General features: G+C 43.4%; 1 protein-coding gene across 1 annotated transcript in view; it reads left to right on the forward strand.

Annotated features, from left to right (window-relative positions):
* Positions 1 to 333: 333 nt before the first annotated feature.
* Positions 334 to 22,679, forward strand: part of LOC311099807 (pappalysin-1-like) — a gene marked incomplete at both ends in the record, with an annotated part of 62,658 nt that continues 40,312 nt past the window's right edge. The window contains 4 exons of the mRNA XM_084140556.1: positions 334 to 724; positions 12,457 to 13,561; positions 20,892 to 21,037; positions 21,299 to 21,592. Coding sequence (XP_083996682.1) covers positions 334 to 724; positions 12,457 to 13,561; positions 20,892 to 21,037; positions 21,299 to 21,592 — 1,936 coding nt within the window. The remainder of the gene's footprint in view (positions 725 to 12,456; positions 13,562 to 20,891; positions 21,038 to 21,298; positions 21,593 to 22,679) is intronic.

The raw sequence follows: 22,679 nt of genomic DNA on the forward strand, positions 1-22,679 counted from the left end.
ACCCATTGAAAAGGCACAGTGGAACACCTGCATGAATCAAATATTCCTGTGTCCCTTGAATCTCTCCAGAAGAGTCTTACTTTTGCTTAAACGCGGGCAAGGAAAGGGGGTCGTGGCTTAACATTAGCCAATAAGGGGGATATTACAGTATCGCTTCATGGGTTTATTTAGACTGATTCTACGGTTTGACAAGCGGCTGTAAAGAAAAAAAAACAGAAAGAGAAACTCGGGAAGATTTTATAGAGGAGCATTGTGGACCTACGAATTTTATACTTATCGAATTTATTTATATTCATTGCTCTTTATACATTTTTATCACCTCTTCTCCTGAAAATGAAACTTTGGACTTTTCCCTGGCTGCCTTGCCTGGTGATACTCATCTTATGTTTTGGATCAGAGTGCGGGACTGTCCGGAGAAAGGGGAGATCCAAAAGGGACTTGGTGCGTATCAGGGAGGCTAGAGCCACCTTCCCAGGGGCTTGTGCCACACGTCTGCCCCGGGGCAAACGCTCCTTGCCCGGCATGGAACGACGGGTGCCTCGCCAGCGTCGGCGCTCCTCTCAGGCAGAGGAGAACTCTCCAGGTCGGGTGAAAGCTGTTTATTTTACCGGCAGGGGAGACCAACTTCGGCTTAAGCCGGGCGTGGAGATACCGAGAGGAAATTTTACTCTGGAGATGTGGATCAAACCAGAGGGAGGTCAACGATCTCCTACGGTGATTGCAGGTAGCCTAAACAACTGTCTTAGTACACAAATTAATGAATGATGGGAATGATTTTATTAGTCTATGCGCCCTAAAATTCAAAAGCAAATTTAAAAGTTAAGTGTGAAATCTGTTTATTTTATTACCTCGCACACATTAAGCAATAAAGTGGGCAATTAGATGTTAATAAACCAATTGAATGTTATGACCCACATTTAGCTGTGTAGGCTATTATTTTATCATGCATGTTGTTTTAGCTCAAATCATGCAGGGTTGTCACAGTAAAACATCATGCAGTCGTAACTGAGTTGAGAGTGAGTTCATCTCACAACTGACCCACGCCAATGATGTAATGCCTTGAAAAGAGATTTTGGGTAGATGCACGCATTAGCCTACTTGGGTTTGATCATTCAGATAGAATCTTCTGTCTTAATGAATGCATTTTATATCAATATAAATAACCTGGTATATTTTTCGAAATGTTCCTCATTTAAACTCATGCGCAAAAGGACTCAAATCACAATTGTAGCCTATTTCAAGGTTGTTCGATATTGCCATTTATACCGCATCACTTGATTGACAGGTGATGTCATCGTGCGTAGAAATTGTATTTTTTATGAGGCGTCTGGCTATTTTAAACTATGATGTAATGCTCAAAACTTTGAATCCGTGGGCACGTCACAGCAGGCAAAAGTAGAGCGTGAGAGAGATCCATTTTTATTCTGATCTGTCTAGGGCACCGTCCGTGCCGCAATCCAAAGTGCCTCCCAAATCGACACTTCTGTATTGGCTGCTGAGGTTACAAGACAGTAATAGAGTTCCAGGGTTTTCCCTATTGCGCGGAGGGACGCGCTATTAGCTGCGTCTGGGATTCCTCAAACCTAGACATTTGCGCATAACATTAGGTGACTCTAACATTATAAAAAAATGAAACCGACTATTGGATTGGGGGGCCTTATCAGGACAGTCTAAATACTGGTTTCAGCTTTGTAAAGTGATGGGAGGGAGACCGTAGCCTGCTTCATCCACGCACAACGTACCCTGTGAATGTTGTGAGCTAGCACCGAACAGACTAGACCAGACACCGTGCTGGCTACAGTCATGTCATTCTGAAACCCACTATGCCAAGTCTTAGACGACATTTCCTTCCAATGTATATACTGTTTATAGATTTCAGTGTCTGTGCCACTGCTTCTGATGTAGATTTGTATGAGATTCGATCCCATTGGCTGCCAACAGGGAGCGTAGCAAACACAACTGATTGCAGATGTGTGCAGATGCATACTACTGTAGGCTACCACTCCGAAGGGTTTTACACACACACACACACACACACACACACACACACACACACACACACACACACACACACACACACACACACACACACACACACACACACACACATTACAGTTGGTCCAGAACAGAACAGCACTTCTGGCCCTTAAATGTAGGCCTACAAGGAGTGCTAATATCAACAATATGCATATCAATCTCTCCTGGCTCAAAGTAGAGGAGAGATTGACTGCATCACTACTGGTCTTTGTGAGAGGTATTGACCTGTTAAAGTATCAAACTGTCTGTTCATTTAGTTAACACACAGCTCATACACTCATACATACCAAACAAGACATGCCACCAGAGATCTCTTTACAGTCCCCAAGTCCAGAACAGAGGCTAGGAAACGCACAGTACTTTATAGAGCCATAACTACATGGAACTGTCTTCCACCTCAGGTAACTCAAGCTAGCAGTAAAATCAGATTTAAAAAACAGATAAAAGAACACCTCATGGCACAACGTGGACTGTGAAGACACACTCACACACTCTATTCTTAGTAATGTAATGTAGTATTGTAATATTGTAATGTAATAATGGAGCAATGTAAATGTGTATAATGTTTTGTTTGATGTAATGTTTTGTCTCTGTTTGAGCCCCAGGAAGAGTAGCTGCTGCCTTGGCAACAGCTAATGGGGATCCTAATAAAATACTAATACTCCTGGTCCATCCCTGTGTGTGTGTGTGTGCGCGCATGTGTGCACGTCTATTGTGTATGTGTGTGTGTGTGTATACAGTATGTGTGTACTAGATTTGGCCTGTTGGTGGGGGCAGCCTAAGCCAGCCCCTTATTAAATTCACTCTTGGCATTTCAACTCTTCAGGGAATCCATTGAGAGCTCTGTGACTCAGATAAATGTCTTAGCCTGACCGGGACATGCAGTCTGCTCAGGGGATGTCACATGTATTAACCTCATACCCATCTTAGCCTATCTTATGCATTTCATTTTGTTGTTTGCTCTCGTCAGGTTAAGATCAGTGTGGTTGAAAAAATTTGCTTTTGATGGAAAAGAACAAATGCCCTATCGAGCAAATGTTATGATGCCTAATCTTTTAAATCCAATTGAGACCTCCCAACAATCCCAGGCCTAAATCAGTCCCATCCTGTTGTTTTGACCCAGGCCCAGCTTGTTTTCTACAGCTGTTTCAGCCTTGTTGTTGTTTTTGCCCCGCTTTTTATCACGACACTGCTGTTGTTTTTTTATTGAGCTTGTCATCTCGCCTTTTCATAAGTGAGGGGAGACGAGTAGTACAGTACAGTACAGTACTGTGGTATTTACTTATTGTTTACAGTAAAACACACACAGTGAGACCTCTGAGTGCCAACAAAGTGACGGCTTGAGGACCAGAGATAACTCCTGTTTGATAAACATGCATCTGTGGTTCCTTTTTGGTCTTATTTTCTGGTCTTATTTAATTGCGATAAAAAATATCTACATTGTTGGTTAATGGCTTATAAGTAAGCATTTCACGGTAAGGTCTACAGCTGTTGTATTTGGCGCATGTGACAAATACAATTTGATTTGATTTGATTTATTGACTCTATGGCCTTAAACAATGGCTGGTGGAATACTCAATGAAGTCCTAGTCCAAACCACTTACACAGCCAGCCAGAGTTCCAAGACTCAGGGCCCATCATGTACTTATGTTGCATTGCTGACGTGTGTAGGGCCCACCATGTGCATACGTTGCATTGCTGACATGTGTAGGGCCCACCATTGCTGACGTGTGTACAGAATGTGTATTTAGTAATGCCTGTTTGTTAGTGGTAGCTAGAATGTAACATTTGCTCTGAGACACAGAGAGGCGTTTATGGGATGGGCACTTGCCAGGAGAACTCACTGCCTACTGACATGAGGAGATGTGCCCGCTGCGGTCTGCTTACTGGTAATAATCAGAACAGCTGGGGATGTAAAACTGACCCCTGTATGACACGCACACATACACACACACACACACACACACATTGTCATTTGTAATGCAGATGTGGTCTATAGAACTGCAGGAGAATGACTCCAGCAGAACAACATGATTCAGGACCTTGAACAGCATTGACAAAATGAGCATGCGCACACAGGAAGTAGAAAGGACCATCAAAAAAGAAGGGGAAAAAAGGAAGCATTCTTTTAAAACTGGATCCCAGGGTAGCGGTAATGGAATAGCTCAGTGTTGCGACTCAGCTGGCTGACCGATTTTGATTTGGGCACTCGTTCAAACATACGCAAACACTCCACCAACACCTGTCACTGAGCAGCCTTTCATTTTACAAAGGAGGATGAGTGTTATTGCTTTAGCGTAGCCACTTCGGGCTAACCCTCCAGTCAAAGAATCTGTAACGTTGTCTTCTCCCTATTGTGAAATGTTGACATGTTGTTACAATTCGTCCCGCTTTTGAAAGTTACACAAAGATGGTATTTAAAGAGGAAGGGGAGCCTTGAACTGTAATTGAACTTGACTGAATGCTGCCATGCACTTTACATCCTGATAGCAGTCCATGTCACACATTAGCATGTCATGTTCTGTGTCATAATGTGACATGAACTTTACTTCTGACCTTTTTGCCCTTTTACCCAGGTCACGGAGGCCTGTCCCACATCAGAGAAAGGAAAATAAATAGCAAGACATTGGATCAGAGTTGGTCTCTTCCATGACCAGCTGTAGACAATAAATGCCCATGTTGGCAGATGCATCATTTGATAACAAAGCAGAGAGGCACTTAAGTGCTCTGCAGGTTTTAGATGTGAGATGATACATAACTAATGACATATAACATCTAAGATTACATACAAATACTTTGGGTAATGAGATAGTTGAGTATTAAACTTTAATACTCACTCTAGATTTATAGTTTTATAATACATTTGAGGAAAGCCACAGGACATACAGCAAAGGGCTACATGTAGTCGCTCATCTCTTGATTTCAGACTGTAGAAGGAAACTTAAGGATGGTTTGGGGTTTCTGTTGAGGTAATCTATGGCTGGAAAATGCTGGGAAATTACAATGGTATTTCCCCCAAGCTGTCGGTTACTGTATAGGTTTGACACATAAGAGATCATTTGCATATTACAAGATTCTCTTTTTAATCATTAAACGTAATGAAAAGGTTTGAAGTTAATTACATTGTTGAAAGATGTCTCAAGTTAGTTATAGAGCAAAATGTAATTGACTTGTAATTAACTGTCATTTGTCTGGGGGTTAAAAGGTGTTCAGCTGTGGGATGTGTATTGTGTTTAGAGTCTAAAGTATCAGTGGAATCTTCCAACATGTCAAAAACCCAGTGTGACGCTCACTTCACTTTGTCCGTACACAAAGTCCCTTTCCCCGACTTTCAGAGCCCAAACATTTCAAAAGCAAACGTAAAGGGCATTGTTCCCTTTCTCCCTGCTTTTCATCAGATTTCTCTGACGTTTTCTCACTCTTTTTTCTGTATGAGTGTGTTTTCCTTGGGGGAAGACAAATGGCAAGTTCAAGCAAGGTTGACTTTGAACCTGACACAAATGGCTTTTAGCCGTAGCGTCAGTGTGTGTATGCAAATACCTGTGTGTGTGTTGTGTGCCCCATCCATCCACAGAGCAGGTTGGGTCTGGAAAAGTGTACTATATTAGATTAATTGAGCTTGGCAGAATTATGACAGCTGTTTACACTAGGAGCCTTACACACATTTTAGAACACCTTTTAGCCTTGAGTGCACTAGCTGACAGATGGAGGGTTTTTTCCTTCCACTGTAGTGGAAACACTAAGGACGTCACACTCAATACGGCTGACCTTGATGTTGAACCCCACTATGCTCTTTGAATGGCTTTGCCATTAGAGTATCCCCCTGACTCTTACTGTATGTGTGTACATCTGATTAAAAACATGTTAAAATCCTTAAGGGTTTATTGAAGCACCGCTGCATCAATCTAAGTGAGATCATAAAAACATCTGCATCAAAATCCGTCAGTTTAAGCTAGAGATATCAGTTTTTTTGCATGGGCTGCGTCTCAATCCACCGCATCCGCCTATGTCGGCCTTCCTCATCTGCGGTGGAAGGTGGCCGAGCTACAGCAGTGTTTGTCAGACCATGAGAATTCCCGAAAATCATTATTCTCATGAAAACGTCTGTAGCCTCCAAACAGTCTGTAGCCTCCAAACAGCCTCCACTCTATGGAAAGGGAAGACTCTCACAAATGCGATGGTGTTCTCCGTTTTAATCTATGACTCGTCTGAAGGTAACACATACAAATGAAAGTGTTGTGTCAACACAAATACAGGGTTTAATATGTGTCCAAAAAAACGTGCTTCTATCTCCTAGATATACAGTGACTTGCAGAAGTATTCATTCCCCTTGACGTTTTTCCTATTTTGTTGCATTACAGCCTGTAATTTAAATGGATTTTTATTTGGATTTCATGTAACGGGCATACACAAAATAGTCCAAATTGGTGAAGTGAAATGAAAAAAATAACTTGTTTCCATAAATTCAAAAAAATTAATAACTGAAAAGTGGTGCGTGCATATGTATTCACCCCCTTTGCTATGAAGCACCTAAATAAGCTCTGGTGCAACCAATTACCTTCAGAAGTCACATAATTAGTTAAATAAAGTCCACCTGTGTGCAATCTAAGTGTCACATGATCTGTCACATGATCTCAGTAGATATACACCTGTTCTGAAAGGCCCCAGAGTCTGCAACACCGCTAAGCAAGGGCCACCACCAAGCAAGCGGCACCATGAAGACCAAGGAGCTCTCCAAACATGTCAGAGACAAAGTTGTGGAAAAGTACAGATCAGGGTTGGGTTATAAAAAAATATCAGAAACTTTGAACATCCCATGGAGCACCATTAAACCTCTCTGCCAAGAGAGGGCCGCCCACGAAAATTCACGGACCAGGCTAGGAGTGCAGTAATCAGAGAGGCAACAAAGAGACCAAAGATAACCCTGAAGGAGCTGCAAAGCTCCACAGCTGAGATTGGAGTATCTGTCCATAGGACCACTTTAAGCCGTACACTCCACAGAGCTGGACTTTACAGAAGAGTGGCCAGAAAAAAGCCATTGCTTAAAGAAAAAAATATGCAAACACGTTTGGTGTTCGCCAAAAGGCATGTGGGAGACTCCCCAAATATATTGAAGAAGGTGCTCTGGTCAGATGAGACTAAAATTGAGCTTTTTGGCCATCAATGAAAATATCTGGCGCAAACCCAACACCTCTCATCACCCTGAGAACACCAACTCCACAGTGAAGCATAGTGGTGGCAGCATCATGCTCTGGGGATGTTTTTCATCGGCAGGGACTGGGAAACTGGTCAGACTTGAAGGAATGACGGATGGCGCTAAATACAGAGAAATTATTTTCAGTTTTCCAGATTTGAGACTGGGGCGGAGGTTCACCTTCCAGCAGGACAATGACCCTAAGCATACTGCTAAAGCAACACTCAAGTGGTTTAAGGGGAAACATTTAAATGTCTTGGAATGGCCTAGTCAAAGTCCAGACCTCAATCCAGTTGAGAATCTGTGGTATGACTAAAAGATTGCTGTACACCAGCGGAACCCATCCAACTTGAAGGAGCTGGAGCAGTTTTGCCTTGAAGAATGGCCTTCAAGTTGTCTTCAAGTTCTGTTTTTTTTTGTCTTATTTCTTGTTTGTTTCACAATATAAAATATTTTGCATCTTCAAAGTGGTAGGCATGTTGTGTAAATCAAATTATACAAACCCCCAAAAAATCAATTTTAATTCCAGGTTGTAAGGCAACAAAATACGAAAAATGCCAAGGGGGTAGGACAGACACTTCAAAACTTTATTCCTACTGGTCTTTTTTGCCATTTATGAATGTGTTATTCAATGTGTTTCTATGGGCTATGGTAGTAAATGCCAAATTTAATATTTTATCAAATAATGTTTTTATATACATTTTTATACCTAAAGGGGTCCTAAAATTCCAAATCAAATAGCTAAATGATCCATGGTATGACCATCTGAAAACAATTCCATATGTTAGCTTCGTTCCCCCAGCCTACACCCATCCCCCCCCCCCCCCCCCCCCCCCCCCTCCCTATATTTGCCGTGCAAAGACAGTGGATTGCATTGGATTGCATTTGTCTGCTTTGGACAATCCTACTTGTTTGAAAAAGCCCTGAAATCAACGCAGATCTCTTTACTGCATTATGTGGATGGGGAAGAACATTAACTGTTCCAACACGTATGCACACATACACACACCCATGTGAAAAAATGTATGCACTCACTAACTGTAAGTCGCTCTGGATAAGAGCGTCTGCTAAATGACAAAAACTTTTTATAAATAAATGTGGTTTTCAGACACGTGTGAACAAATTACACGAAAATGTGTACATGAGTTAGACGTGGTTTTCAGACGTGAAATTTCACATGTTAATTAATTTTTTCACCACCTCCAGTTACATCTGGTCTCCCATCCAGGGACAGACCAGAACCAACCCTGCTAAGCTTCAGAGACAAACCAGCAGTGGGAAGTGGGATGCAGGGTGCTATGTCACTGGAATTAATGTGCCAAAACTTGCAACTGGAAAAAAGGCAGCAAAAGCAAAGGCCAGGGTAACATAATCAAAGACAAGGAACATTTCATTATCATAAAAACATATATATACAGTGGGGAGAACAAGTATTTGATACACTGCCGATTTTGCAGGTTTTCCTACTTACAAAGCATGTAGAGGTCTGTAATTTTTATCATAGGTACACTTCAACTGTGAAAGACGGAATCGAAAACAAAAATCCAGAAAATCACAGTGTATGATTTTTAAGTAATTAATTTGCATTTTATTGTATGATATAAGTATTTGATCACCTACCAACCAGTAAGAATTCCGGCTCTCACAGACCTGTTAGTTTTTCTTTAAGAAGCCCTCCTGTTCTCCACTCATCACCTGTATTAACTGCACCTGTTTGAACTCGTTACCTGTATAAAAGACACCTGTCCACACACTCAATCAAATAGAATCCAACCTCTCCACAATGGCCAATACCATAGAGCTGTGTAAGCACTTCAGGGATAAAATTTTAGACCTGCACAAGGCTGGGATGGGCTACAGGACAATAGGCAAGCAGCTTGGTGAGAAGGCAACAACTGTTGGCGTAATTTTAGAAAATGGAAGAAGTTCAAGATGACGGTCAATCACCCTCGGTCTGGGGCTCCATGCAAGATCTCACCTCGTGGGGCATCAATGATCATGAGGAAGGTGAGGGATCAGCCCAGAACTACACGGCAGGACGTGGTCAATGACCTGAAGAGAGCTGGGACCACAGTCTCAAAGAAAACCATTAGTAACACACTACGCCGTCATGGATTAAAATCCTGCAGCGCACGCAAGGTCCCCGTGCTCAAGCCAGCGCATGTCCAGGCCCGTCTGAAGTTTGCCAATGACCATCTGGATGATCCAGAGGAGGAATGGGAGAAGGTAATGTGGTCTGATGAGACAAAAATAGAGCTTTTTGGTCTAAACTCCACTCGCCGTGTTTGGAGGAAGAAGAAGGATGAGTACAACCCCAAGAACACCATCCCAACCGTGAAGCATGGAGGTGGAAACATCATTCTTTGGGGATGCTTTTCTGCAAAGGGGACAGGACGACTGCACCGTATTGAGGGGAGGATGGATGGGGCCATGTATTGCGAGATCTTGGCCAACAACCTCCTTCCCTCAGTAAGAGCATTGATGGGTCGTGGCTGGGTCTTCCAGCATGACAATGACCCAAAACACACAGCCAGGGCAACTAAGGAGTGGCTCCGTAAGAAGCATCTCAAGGTCCTGGAGTGGCCTAGCCAGTCTCCAGACCTGAACCCAACAGAAAATCTTTGGAGTGAGCTGAAAGTCCGTATTGCCCAGCGACAGCCCCGAAACCTGAAGGATCTGGAGAAGGTCTGTATGGAGGAGTGGGCCAAAATCCCTGCTGCAGTGTGTGCAAACCTGGTCAAGACCTACAGGAAACGTATGATCTCTGTAATTGCAAACAAAGGTTTCTGTACCAAATATTAAGTTCTGCTTTTCTGATGTATCAAATACTTATGTCATGCAATAAAATGCAAATTAATTACTTAAAAATCATACAATGTGATTTTCTGGATTTTTGTTTTAGATTCCGTCTCTCACAGTTGAAGTGTACCTATGATAAAAATTACAGACCTCTACATGCTTTGTAAGTAGGAAAACCTGCAAAATTGGCAGTGTATCAAATACTTGTTCTCCCCACTGTATATATATATATTTTTTTTTTATCCATTTACAATTCATTTGTTCTCGCAATTGGAAATTATTTCCTTGCAATATTTAGTTTTGCCGTTTTTTACTTTTGGGTTTATGTTTTGCTTTCAATATCATTATTTTCGTTTACAATACTAAGAATTTTGTTCTCGACTTCAGAAGTTTTGCTTGATGTTAATGCCACAAAAGTAACTCACTCACTAGAGGATTGCACCATATAAAAACACTATTACTCTATTAAAGATGTTTAATGTGGCAATACTTAATTTAAAGGTTAACAAATGGTTCTCCTCGCCACAGTTTCAGTAAAAAGCTGAGGGACGGGTCTGGAGAAATTAAATCGCTCTCAAATCCATAGACATCCATGATATCAAAATTATATTTTTAACCATTTTCTTAGGCTATACAGTGGTTGCTTACATTTAATTTGTTTACAAACATTGGAGTAAAACAAGTTTGAATTTTGTGTTCTGATGGGGTACAACAGTTAAACTAAGCTCATGAGGCATTTATACGATATATTCTTAAAGAATGGATAGGTACATATCATTAATTTATTAGTTCAAAAATGAATGCAGCAACTATGGATTGTCCCTTGAACAGGCAGTGACCTTCATACAAATTTGAAGTTCTTCTTTTTGTAAGGGCACACACACACACACTAAACACACAAACATTTAGCATTCAGAGATCCCCTAAGAAGTGAAAACACATTACCATGCTGAAGCTGACATGCTTTCCAAGTGCAACAGGAAAAAGTTGTTTTGGTGCCTCTAGCATAACAAGGCTTTCGCAGAAAACTACCTTTTCTGGCTCCCCCGAAATGTTGAAATGGCCTCAATGTTCATGAAATCTTTCTTGTAAGAGTTTCTATGGGTCTCCCCAAGCTAAATACTGCATGCACCTTAACCCAATTTCCAGGACATTATTTCAATGCTATCTTCAAATGTATCGTGTTACTAGATCTACTACATAATCTGTACCATATTGTTAATGTCTGTACCATATTGTTAACATCTGATGAATGAGAGCATGTGATTACATGACACACAGATGCATTTGACATTTTGTTGGATGAATTATAAGACATAAACTTTACAGTACAGTGTATACATTTTACTGTTCAAAATTCACATGAAGAATTGGCTATCAGTGACTTGAAGCAGACCTCCTAGGTTGATGTTGTTCAGGAGACGCCTGAAAAACTAGCTCTGGTGCAGGGCCAAAGCCATAAGGCCCCTGAGACTAAACTAAGAATACAAATGATAGTGGTGTAAAGTAACTAACTAAAAATACTTTGAAGTATTACTTAAGTCGTTATTTTTGTGTATCTGTACTTTACTTTAGTAGTTACATTTTTTTTTACAACTTTTACTTTTACTCTACTACATTCCTAAAGAAAATATGTACTTTTTACTCCCGTACATTTTCCCTGATACCCAAAAGTACTCGTTACATTTCGAATGCTCAGGCAGGACAGCAATATGGTCCAATTCAAACAACTATCAATATAACGAGTTGTCATCCCTACTGCCTCTAACCTGCGGACTCACTAAACACAAATACTGTGTTTGTAAATTATGTTTGAGTGTACAAGTGTGAAAACAAGAAAATTGTGCCTTCTGGTTTGCTTATTTTAAGGAATTTGATGTATGGCATTTACTTTTACTTTTTACTTTTACTCAACTATGACAATTGAGTACTTTTTCCACCACTGTACTTAAGGACATTTAAAAACAGATACTTTACTTTACTGGGTGACTTTCACTTTTTCTTGAGTCATTTTCTATGAAGGTATCTTTTACTTTTACTCAAGTATTATGATTGAGTATTTTTTCCACCACTGGATAGAGAGTAAAATACATGTGTTTGTCATGTTAGCCTGACTGCTGGAACTCAGTGCTGCTCAGTGTTGATCAACCTCTCTCTGCTGTACCAGAGGTGATCAGTGAATTATCTAACACTCTCGCTCTTTCACTGTCTCTTTCTATCTTGACTGAGTGTTGTTCTCTTTTAATTAAATGAAGGTGTCTCTTTGCTGACGTAGAAAAGAACATCTGAAATACAAAGCTTCTTTCTCTCTTTTTCTCTCTCATTCTATCCCTTTCTCCTCTGTCTCTCTATTTGTCTTACCATATCTCTCTATGTCTCTCAATCTAATGTTAACTGACTGTCCCTCTCTCTCTGCTCTATCCCAGGTCTGTACGATAAGTGTTTCTACGCCTCCAGTGACCGGGGCTGGCTGCTGGGCATCCGGGCGGCCAGCGAGCAGGGCAACCGTGACCCACGCTTCTTCTTCTCCCTAAAGACGGACCGTGCCCACAAGGTCACCTCCGTCCACTCCAACGCCCACTACCTGCCCAACACCTGGGCCCACCTGGCAGTCACCTACGACGGCCTCTACATGAAGCTCTACGTCAACGGCGCACAGGTGGGCGTCAGCCGTGAACAGTCGGGCAACGTCTTCAGCCATCTGACCAAGAAGTGCAAGGTGCTGATGGTGGGCGGGAACGCTCTGAACCATAACTACCGGGGGGCCGTGGAGAGAGTAAGTCTGTGGAGGGAGGCCCGGGGACAGAGGCAAATAATCAGGGACATGCAGGGTCACGAGAATCTTCAAGATGCGCCTCAGCTGGTGATCCGGGAGACCTTTGAACACCCTGCCCGGAAGTGGCTGACGGTGAAGGATGGGAGCTTCCCCCAGCCAGAGGAGGGTAGCAGCAGCAGGGTGGGGCAGGCTGGAGGAGGGGTAGGAGAAAGTGGAACTGGAGGGTCCCTGGACACCACTCTGGAACCCCCGCCCTGTGGTCAAACTGTCTGCGACAACGTGGAAGTGGTGACCAACTACAACCACACCTGGACTTTCCGGAAGTCCAAGACGGTGCGTTACCGCGTAGTCAACGTGTGGGACGACTCTCGGCGCTGGCCCACCGTCACGCCTCGTCAGATCCACCTGCAGCACCAGCAACTCAACAATGCCTTCGCCGTCTATAACATCACCTGGGAGCTGAGCGTCCACAACGTCACCAACTCCTCGCTGCGCCACCGTCTGGTCCTGGCCAACTGTGACATCAGCAAGGTGGGTGATGAGGCGTGCGACCCAGAGTGCAACCACACGCTGACGGGTTTAGACGCGGGCGACTGTATCAGGCACCGCAGCCACTGCCCTCAGTCCAAGCAGGGCAACGGGGTGTGCGACCCCGAGTGTAATTGGGACAACTTCTTCTACGACAACGGAGACTGCTGTAACCCCAATGTGACGGACGTGACCAAGACCTGCTTCAACCGCTCCTCTCCACACAGGTCAGCTCTCTGTCTTTGTCTTTCTCTTTGTCAATGCTTGATGAGTCCTAAACAAAGATATAGCCTGGCTCCAAAGTTGGAGTCAAGGTTTCTCACAAACCATGAAATGATGTCAAAGGGAGATTTGCATATACATTTGATCTTCAAGTTAGGATTTGCCCATTTGTCAGGGTCTAGTCAACAGTTATGTGTCTGAAAATTGTTCAATTGTAAGTAGTATCAAGTACTATATATATGTTCCTGACATGGCATTCTGTGCATGCTACCCTCACCAACACTGTTATTTTTCAATGCTGTGATCCACTGTCCTTGATGTTGTCATACATACACACTGTCTGGAGTGACACATAACTGCACACATCTGCTCATTACACAGTCAGTCAGGACACTGATGTGAGGTTTTGATACACAGTCTGTCAGTTCCACTGTCTCCTGGCTGACCCTCTGTGAGCAGAGTGTAACTCTCCTCCCGGCGGTGTGTGTGGCCCAGCAGGGTGTCCTCTGTGGCCGCTAGTCCAATCTGGCTTTAAGACAGACTCAATCAGCGTCCCACACTTGGGGGGGCCAAACCAAGGAAACACACTGTAGTGTCCCTGGGAAGAGCCCAGACGGATCTTTTCTCTCTTCATTTTTCAACGTATTTTCTCCCTCGCTCCTCTCCGTCTATCCTCTGCTGCCCTAATTAAGCTAGATTGATTGGAAACAAGTGAGATTGGAAACAATTAGACTCTAGAAAGACCAGAAGGGGTAATTAGAGGTCAGAGGAGAGTGACCAGCATCACTTTGCTAGCGGCAGTAGGGACGCATTTCAGCGTAGGACTACCCTATCCAGGAAACATCCGAGAGACATTTTTGCAGGGGAAGTATATCTCCCTTGGCCGTTACTTCTCTGTGCCGTCTTCTCTTTAAGCCTCGGAAAGAATGTTACAGGAAAATCATAGAAATGTTTTACCTCAGAAAATCATTTTGAAGTTTGAGTACTGCAGGCTTGTGGCGAGGAACAGTTTGATAGAGTTACTGGGAGGAGATGCGGAGGCCTCCACTGCTCTAGTACCTGCCAGTATCTGCAGGATTCCTACTCTGTGCCACAGAGGATGACTGAGCAGCAGTGAGAAAAACAGTCTCTGGTTCTCTCTGGAACTGCTTTTTGTCATGGACCTTGAGGTGCTCCAGTAGTAAAGGATTGGGTTTTTCTTGGCAGGCGTGACACTCAAACACAGAGGCCGGAGACATTTTGTGGCAGTTGTAGGGGGTCCTTGTGGTCTTGAAGTTCTCTCGCTGCCTGGAAAAAAAATCGACCAATGTCAGATGCTCGTAAATGTTTTTGGACGCCGTCATACTAAAGAGAGGGGGGTGAAAAAAGCTCCAAATAGGGTTATTGTGGGGATTATTTGTGTCTTTCTGATGCAGCCAGAATCAAGGCACTAGGCTGTTTTCTATCATGCTCATTGCTCAGGCCTGGAAGCACTGTCTCGCTGGCACTCTCTCTGTATTTCAAACGGCTGCTAAACAACTTTGTGTGAGGCGACATCAGAAAGAAAAAGCAGGTGGGTTTGCCATCTCTTCCCTCCCCTCCGTTTCAGTCATCATTACAAAGTCATTCATCAACAGTCAGCCAAGATGGCTTCTCTTAGAAATCAGCTATTGGCACACACTTACAGTCCCTACCATTGAAATATCCCTGCAGACATATGAAATATGGGCTGTTGAAAGTGGGGAAAGAGAGATTGAGAGAGATGAAGAAAGAGAGAGAGAGAATTCTTATGTTGATAAAGAGAAGCTCCCCAAGTGCTTATTTTGGTTTGATTGTGGTATGTGTAGAGGGCCTCGTGGAGGGCCACACTACAAACATTATTCAACATTCCTCCTTAATTGTGGAATTCTGGATGAACAACGCGCTACATACGCAAGGGAACAATGGCTGTGAGGTCCTGCGTTTATTTTTGTAACCCTCATGCCTGTTACCACTTAGCGTGTTTAGGAATCTGGCTAGCAGGGGACCATGGTAGGCCTCTTGCGCTAGCTACTCATCTCTGCATTCCACAGACAGAGGTTCCTCTGGAAATACCAGTAATAATACTTAACACTCCCCTCGCGCCGAAGGAAATATTTTTCATTGTTTTCACAGGCCTTTGTTGTTGTGCTGTTTTACGGTTATGCCAATATTTTTCATGGGATGACATTCTTACTTATGTCTGGTACTGTGCTTACCGGTATGTGAATATCTGAGGTAAAACAACAGTAAGTATCCTTTGCAGGGAGTAAGAGGAAAACATGGTCTGGACACTGACAGCTCACTTAGAAAAATAAGCGAATGCTTGTGTTTGAAACAAACACTAAAGAGACATTCGATCTCAACTCAGTTGAATTCCACATATATAACACACAATCCCAATATGCTACATCCTATAGACATTTCCTTCCTTCCACGTAAATGGTTCTATCTAGATTTACTGACCTACCTGTTCTACACAGGGTGAGAAAGGAGACCGTTACGCCTCTGGCCCAGCTTCGTCAGGGGTGAAGGACAATTTGTTCCCGCTTAGCCTCTCTGCGTGTCACTGTCTCTCTCCCCGGCACAGTGGCAGGTTAATGGCCACAGACACACACACACACACACACACACACACACACACACACACACACACACACACACACACACACACACACACACACACACACACACACACATACACACACACAGCCACCAGCCCACTACCCTCCTGTCTTTCTCAATGAGTGTATTCTCCCAGGACCATTGAGTTGGGTGCTTTACAGTCTGTCTTCTAAACCCTAAGCCCTGCAGCCCATAAACCAGGCCCATGTTAATGGTTTCACCCTAATGGAGTGGCTAGGGCGTAAAACTGGCTCTTAGTACTTTCCCTTGAAAGTCGTAACTCCCTTGTAAATGCACCTGTTGGTTGGTTGACCCCGGCCCAGACTGAGTTCACCTGCACTCTGTGTGTTCGTCACCCCACATTTCATCAGCCGGTACTGGGTGGGATGCTGAGGTGGGGTGAGGTAGGGACGGTGGGCCACAGAAGGGGGTGATGGACATCAATGGGGTCATTGGGATCAGGGAGGGGGGCGGAGAGGTGTTGAGTAAAAGTTTAAGAGGGGCCTTTTCCATCTACCTCAACTGAAGAGTTAGGAAAGACAGTTGAAGTACTGTTATTACTATCGCCACCATAGATTAAGACATTGTATAAGCGACCAGTCAGAAGACAACAACAGGAGTTGATTTTATTTGGAAAAACTCCTAATCTGGAGTTGATTATAATTTACATGGGTGAGATGGTACAGAAATGTCATACAGTGGCAGTTACATGGAAAACTGTCATGTTGAAATTTACCTGAGAATGCCAACACATTTTGAAGGCTGTCCCACCACCTCTGAAACCCCAGTTCAAGGTCATGATTGGTTGGTATGGACACACCACCAACACTATTAAGAGTGTCAACTTGATATAAATGGAAGAACTACAAGCACTGGAAATGATATGTTTCTACGCGCTGCCCTATATTCTCAGTACTGTAGTGGAACTCTGGAACTGTGGAAGTCCCAGTTGTCTAGCTCGGGTGTCCAACCTTTGAAATCCGAGTGTCAACACTTGGTCTTATGTACATTGTGTCCTCCTTGGAAGGGGAAAAAACACAAAATATTGATGGAGAAAAATAGCATGAGTGTGGTAATAAAGGATAAATGATGGCTTTAGGATCTGTGGTGTTGACCGAGCCGATGACAGGAGAGCTGAGGGGCCCACCGATTTAAAAGTGTTCTTGGCTGTGAGGCTGCCAACTCACCACAGCATTTCACACTCAGCAGCCCCAGACATATGTATACGAGGCAAATTTATGGGCTTATATGAATTATATATGGGTGTAAATGGATGAAGTCATAATCCTCCATTTAATATGTATCAGATATAAAAGCATTAACATGGCAGTTTGAGCGCTCATCGCACCGTGGACTGCCCCAGAACAGATGCCCGCTGACGTCTGAATTTAATGAAGTTATATTTTCCTCCTTTTTCTCCTCTCTCTCTCTCTCTCTCTCTCTCTCTCTCCCTCTCTCTCTCTCTCTCTCTCTCTCTCTCTCTCTCTCTCTCTCTCTCTCTCTCTCTCTCTCTCTCTCTCTCTCTCTCTTTCTAAAATCTAGATTCTCTTCCCAGGGCATGCATGAAAAGTGGAGTGTTCAAATGAATGGAACATTTTGTCTCTCCCGTGTGGCTCATCCCTTATGAAAGTGCAAGACGAGGGGCAAGGGGTGAGGGATAGAGGATGAAGGGTAAGGGTTAAGGATAAGCGATGAGGGGAGAGGAGCGCTGAGGGGGGTGAGACTGACCCACAGGTCCTAATTTGGGTTATACCAGAGACAGGACATCCTTAGAGAAGGGACTTGGGGCCAGGGAAGGGAGAGAGGGCGGATGGAAAGAGGAAGAACCGGAGGGAGGGAGAACGCAAAAGAGAGAGGGGGAGAGACAGGGAAAGTGAGAGAGAGTGTTAGAGAGGGAGAGAGACAAAGTCAATCACATGACAGGCCCAAGACCGGCATACTCACACCCAGGGGCGACACTGGCTAAAGTGGTATCAGACAGCCACTGCTCTCTCCCCTTTCTCAACAGCCTCCCACTACATCAAGCAGTCAATTACGTTCCTACAAAGCTGATCACATATTTATATACACAGAAGAGTGCAAATCCATGCAACTCGACAGACACACATGCAGCCTGGCCTGTTTTCATGCAGTCATGCTGTTTGTGCGCCGGCCAAGGCCACAGCCTGCATCCGTCCATCCAGTCCACATCTGATGTGCGTTGGGTTGTTGTAATGGAGCCTGTGCATTAAACCTAATTGAACTCAGATTAGATGGGTTCTGATCTACAGTAGTTCTGATTTTATCTGTCGCTGACTTACTCATCTCGCCATTAAACCGTCTGAGCCTTTTCCCCCCTCATGCATTGCGGCCAAAAAGCCGGACAAATATTTTCAGAGGAAATAATGAAATTCCTGAAATTATTAGGGAGAAGGACCTTATATCATGTGCTCTCCATAGGGCCCTGTGCCCGCCTCTGTTCTCCCATAGGCCAAGCAGGACTTTTCCACTACGCCACCCCTTTATTCTAAACATACCTGGCCCAGACCCTGTGACAGGAACTAAACTAACACAGCATCCTTATCCTTCCTCACCTACTGGTCCTGGATCTGTGCAGAGATGACTTTTTTCTGAAGGAGCGGAGGGAAGTTATTCTAGAAGAGCCAGATCAACAGCAGCAGGGGGTTGTGAAACAGTTCAAGTGCATACAGTACTTCAATTAACAATACTGACATACTTGACCAGCCCCTGAAGAACTCGTTTTTTTTTTACATTGCTGGGAGACGGTCCAGTTATTGATATGTGAAATCCTTGATCAGATGTATCTACAGATCTTTTGTAAATTATGTCCATTGACGTCAGAGGGAGCAGAAGGGTACAGCTTGTCCTCCTGTACCACACTCTAACAGCTGTGGTGTGCCATAACAACATGTTCTTCCCCAATCTGCATCACTTGGCTGTGCCCAACCTCTTATAAAGCCTTCATTATTCTGTCCCAAAGCTTAACAAACCATATCCTAACATGTCATCTGCCACGATCAGTCACTTCAATTATACTTTATGACACTCCAGTGTCCACTCCTCCAGCGCTATGGGTGGTAGCAAGCCTATATTTTTATCCACTAAGGAGGATGATATACTGTACTGTACCTTGACCGGCCTGGCACCAATGGTTTTTACTGCAACTTTTTCTGGCACTTTTTTTTCATCTTCTTCCTTTTACGATGTCCTCATTTGTCATGTTTATTTGTCACGTTTATGGCTGCCCACTTCACCCTCGTGATCCGTTGCCCTCCTTCCCCAGTAATGGATTCTCTCCCTGAGTCTGAGACCTCCCCTCCTCGTCTTCGCTTTGCAAATCAAATCAAATGTTATTTGTCACCTGCTTCGTTAACAACAGGTGTAGACTAACAGTAAAATGCTTACTTACGGGTCCTTCCCAACAATGCGGTGAGAAAATGTTTGAAATAATAGAAAAATAATTACACAAGAAATAAATACACAATGAGTAACGATAACTTGCCTATATACACAGGGCACCAGTACCGAGTCGATGCGCAGAGGTGCGAGGTAATTGAGGTAGATACAGTATGTACATATAGGTAGGGGTAAAGTGACTAGGCAACAGGATAGATAATAAAGAGTAGCAGCAGCGTATGTGATGAGTCAAAAGAGTTAGTGCAAAAAAGGTCAATACAGATAGTCCTGGTACCTATTGGTTAACTGTTTAACTAACTATTTAGCAGTCTTATGGCTTGGGGGTAGAAGCTATTCAGGGTCCTGTTGGTTCCAGACTTGCTTTACTAGCCATGTGAAGCAGCTAGGGCTCTCTCGAATAAATCGTTCATGTAATTACATAAAATATAGCAGGTCAGTTTTCTGCCATCGTCTCCCCCTGCAGATATAAATGGTTTTCTGGGGCCCTTTGGCTGGTCGTCTATAATGCCATTGTTTAGAACCAGACATTATAAAAGGAGTTTATTTTGTGATTCTTACACACAAGAAACTCTAACATGGGTGAAATAAGGGTAAAATTGGATCAAAACGTGAAATGCAACTTGTTCCACTGCATGTTTGTCAGTATAATTTGTGATGATAGATTAGAGAGTGATGTTTTTCAGTTCACCTCCAGTTGCCCTGTGTGTGTAACACGACTGTCTGTCTTCGCAAAAACAGCTGACAACTATGGGGCTGAAAAAACTCACATTTGCAACATATTACTCTCTCCTTCAATACTTCACTGATCTTGTCAATAGGATTTGCCAAGACCAAGAGCTTGGCTATTGAATAAGGGCTTTTGACATGGGTAGAAAGAAGGGGACTGACAGTTTCATGGTGTGGATTATGTGTTCTCATATGATATTCCCTGTCCACCTCTAGCATAGTATTAGCCAAGCACAGTAAACACATCTCAATTAGACCTGCTCCGCTGGGCTCTAGACTACCTACCTAAATTCTCTCTCAATCTGACCTGAAGTCTGTCTCAGCTCCAGGACTTGTTCTATTCTGAAATGATCTCGCTACCTATTTTCTTAAGGGTCTATTGTTGTCAGAAATGTTCTAATTCTTCTTCAGAAATAGGAAATAACTTTGCTCCAGGGCCCATTGTAAATCTGAAGTCTTTGCTCCCAGGCACTATTGTGATGTAAAATGAACTGGCTCTCGTTCCTAGGAACTACAGTACATTGTTTAAATCTCTCTCTCTCTCTTTCCGTCTCTCTCTCTGGTCTCCAGAGCCTATTTGGATGTAAAGGAGCTGAAAGAGATCCTGAATCTGGATGGCTCCACTCACCTGAATGTCTTCTTTGCCAACTCGTCTGATGAAGACCTGGCTGGAGTCGCCACTTGGCCGTGGGACAAAGAAGCCCTAACACATTTGGGTAAAGACAGACAAGCACACGTACCCACACACACACACACTCACACACAGACACACAGACACACACACACACTCTTCCTCTCAACAGCCCCACATTGTTGATTGGGAGTAATTGCAGTCTCTCTACCTCCGCTCTGACAGGGAGGAAGGTGATAATGAAGCTGTGTGGGTCGATGAATAATGCATTGTCTCAATCCCACTCCAGCTTCCAGTACTTTCTAGTGTGAATAGGTGTTTGTCTGTGTCTGCGCTCCATTTGTAGGTGGCATTGTTCTGAACCCCTCCTTCTACGGCACATTTGGTCACAACCACACCATGATCCATGAGATCGGCCACAGTCTCGGGCTGTACCACGTGTTCCGGGGGATCTCAGAGATTGAGTCGTGTAACGATGCATGTCTGGAGACTGAGCCCTCATTGGAGACAGGAGATCTGTGTGAAGACACTAACCCCACGCCCAAGTACAAGCACTGCAGAGACCCTGAGCCTGGCAACGACACCTGTGGGCGTCGCCACTTTACTAACACACCGTACAACAACTACATGAGCTACGCAGGTGAGATTGGACTGCTCACATACAGGCACAGAAACATGCACATGCACATGCATGCATGCACACACACACATAAACAGACATACAAACACGTTCACACTTTCTGACACGCATAAACAGGCACACACATGATGTACACATGCACAAACGCGCACACACACACACACACCATACAAACACGTGCAGATGGTCCGAAAACCCATCACACGCTGCCCTCCCTCACTCAGGGTTTGTCACTAGTTACCAGAGCCACAAAGTCATAATTATCGCTAAACCTTGCCTATTTCTACAATTTCTGTTCTTAAAATCTGATTTTGAACCTAACCCTAACCTTAACCACACTGCTAACCTTATGCCTAACCCCTAACCTTAAATGAAGACCAAAAAGCTACTTTTTGTTTTTATGATTTTTTACGAAATAGCCACTTTGTGGCTGTGGTAACTAGTGATAACCCTCACTCAGAAATAGACACCCATCACAAACAGATGTAGGATCTTAATTTGATCCCCCGTTGCAGGAGAAATGTACAACTTGTAGTGTATTTGAGGTTTGAAGTTTGTAATTTCCACTTTTAAATTTCAGACTTGATTTTCCTTAACGAAAAATGTATCAATCCCTACAAAAATGTCCATAAATTATAATCCACATAATAATTCACATTTCCTGTTGCTGCAGGATTATTTTCCTGCTGTAGCAAACTGGCTCAAATTAAAATCCTACATCTGTAGGAATGTCCAACCATACAGTATGCTGACCCTGAGTGTCACATATGTGTGCCTTGGCAGGTGTGGAATGTAGCAAGGACATTGCATTGGAAAAACACACTGGGTATATTCTACTGTATGTTCAGGTCACGGACCCGTAGAGACTTTAAGAATACATCTTCTCTTAATAACATTGCTACAGATTCTGTAGATACCAGGCCCTGTTTTTCTATATACTGTATGTGTACATGTACAGTACCAGTCAAAGGTTTGGACACACCGACTCATTCAAGGCTTTTTCTTTATTTGTACTATTTTCTACATTATAGAATAATAGTGAAGACTTCAAAACTATGAAATAACAGATATGGAATCATGTAGTAAC

Source organism: Coregonus lavaretus, assembly GCF_964263955.1.
Source record: "Coregonus lavaretus genome assembly, chromosome: 24".
NCBI lineage: Eukaryota > Metazoa > Chordata > Actinopteri > Salmoniformes > Salmonidae > Coregonus > Coregonus lavaretus.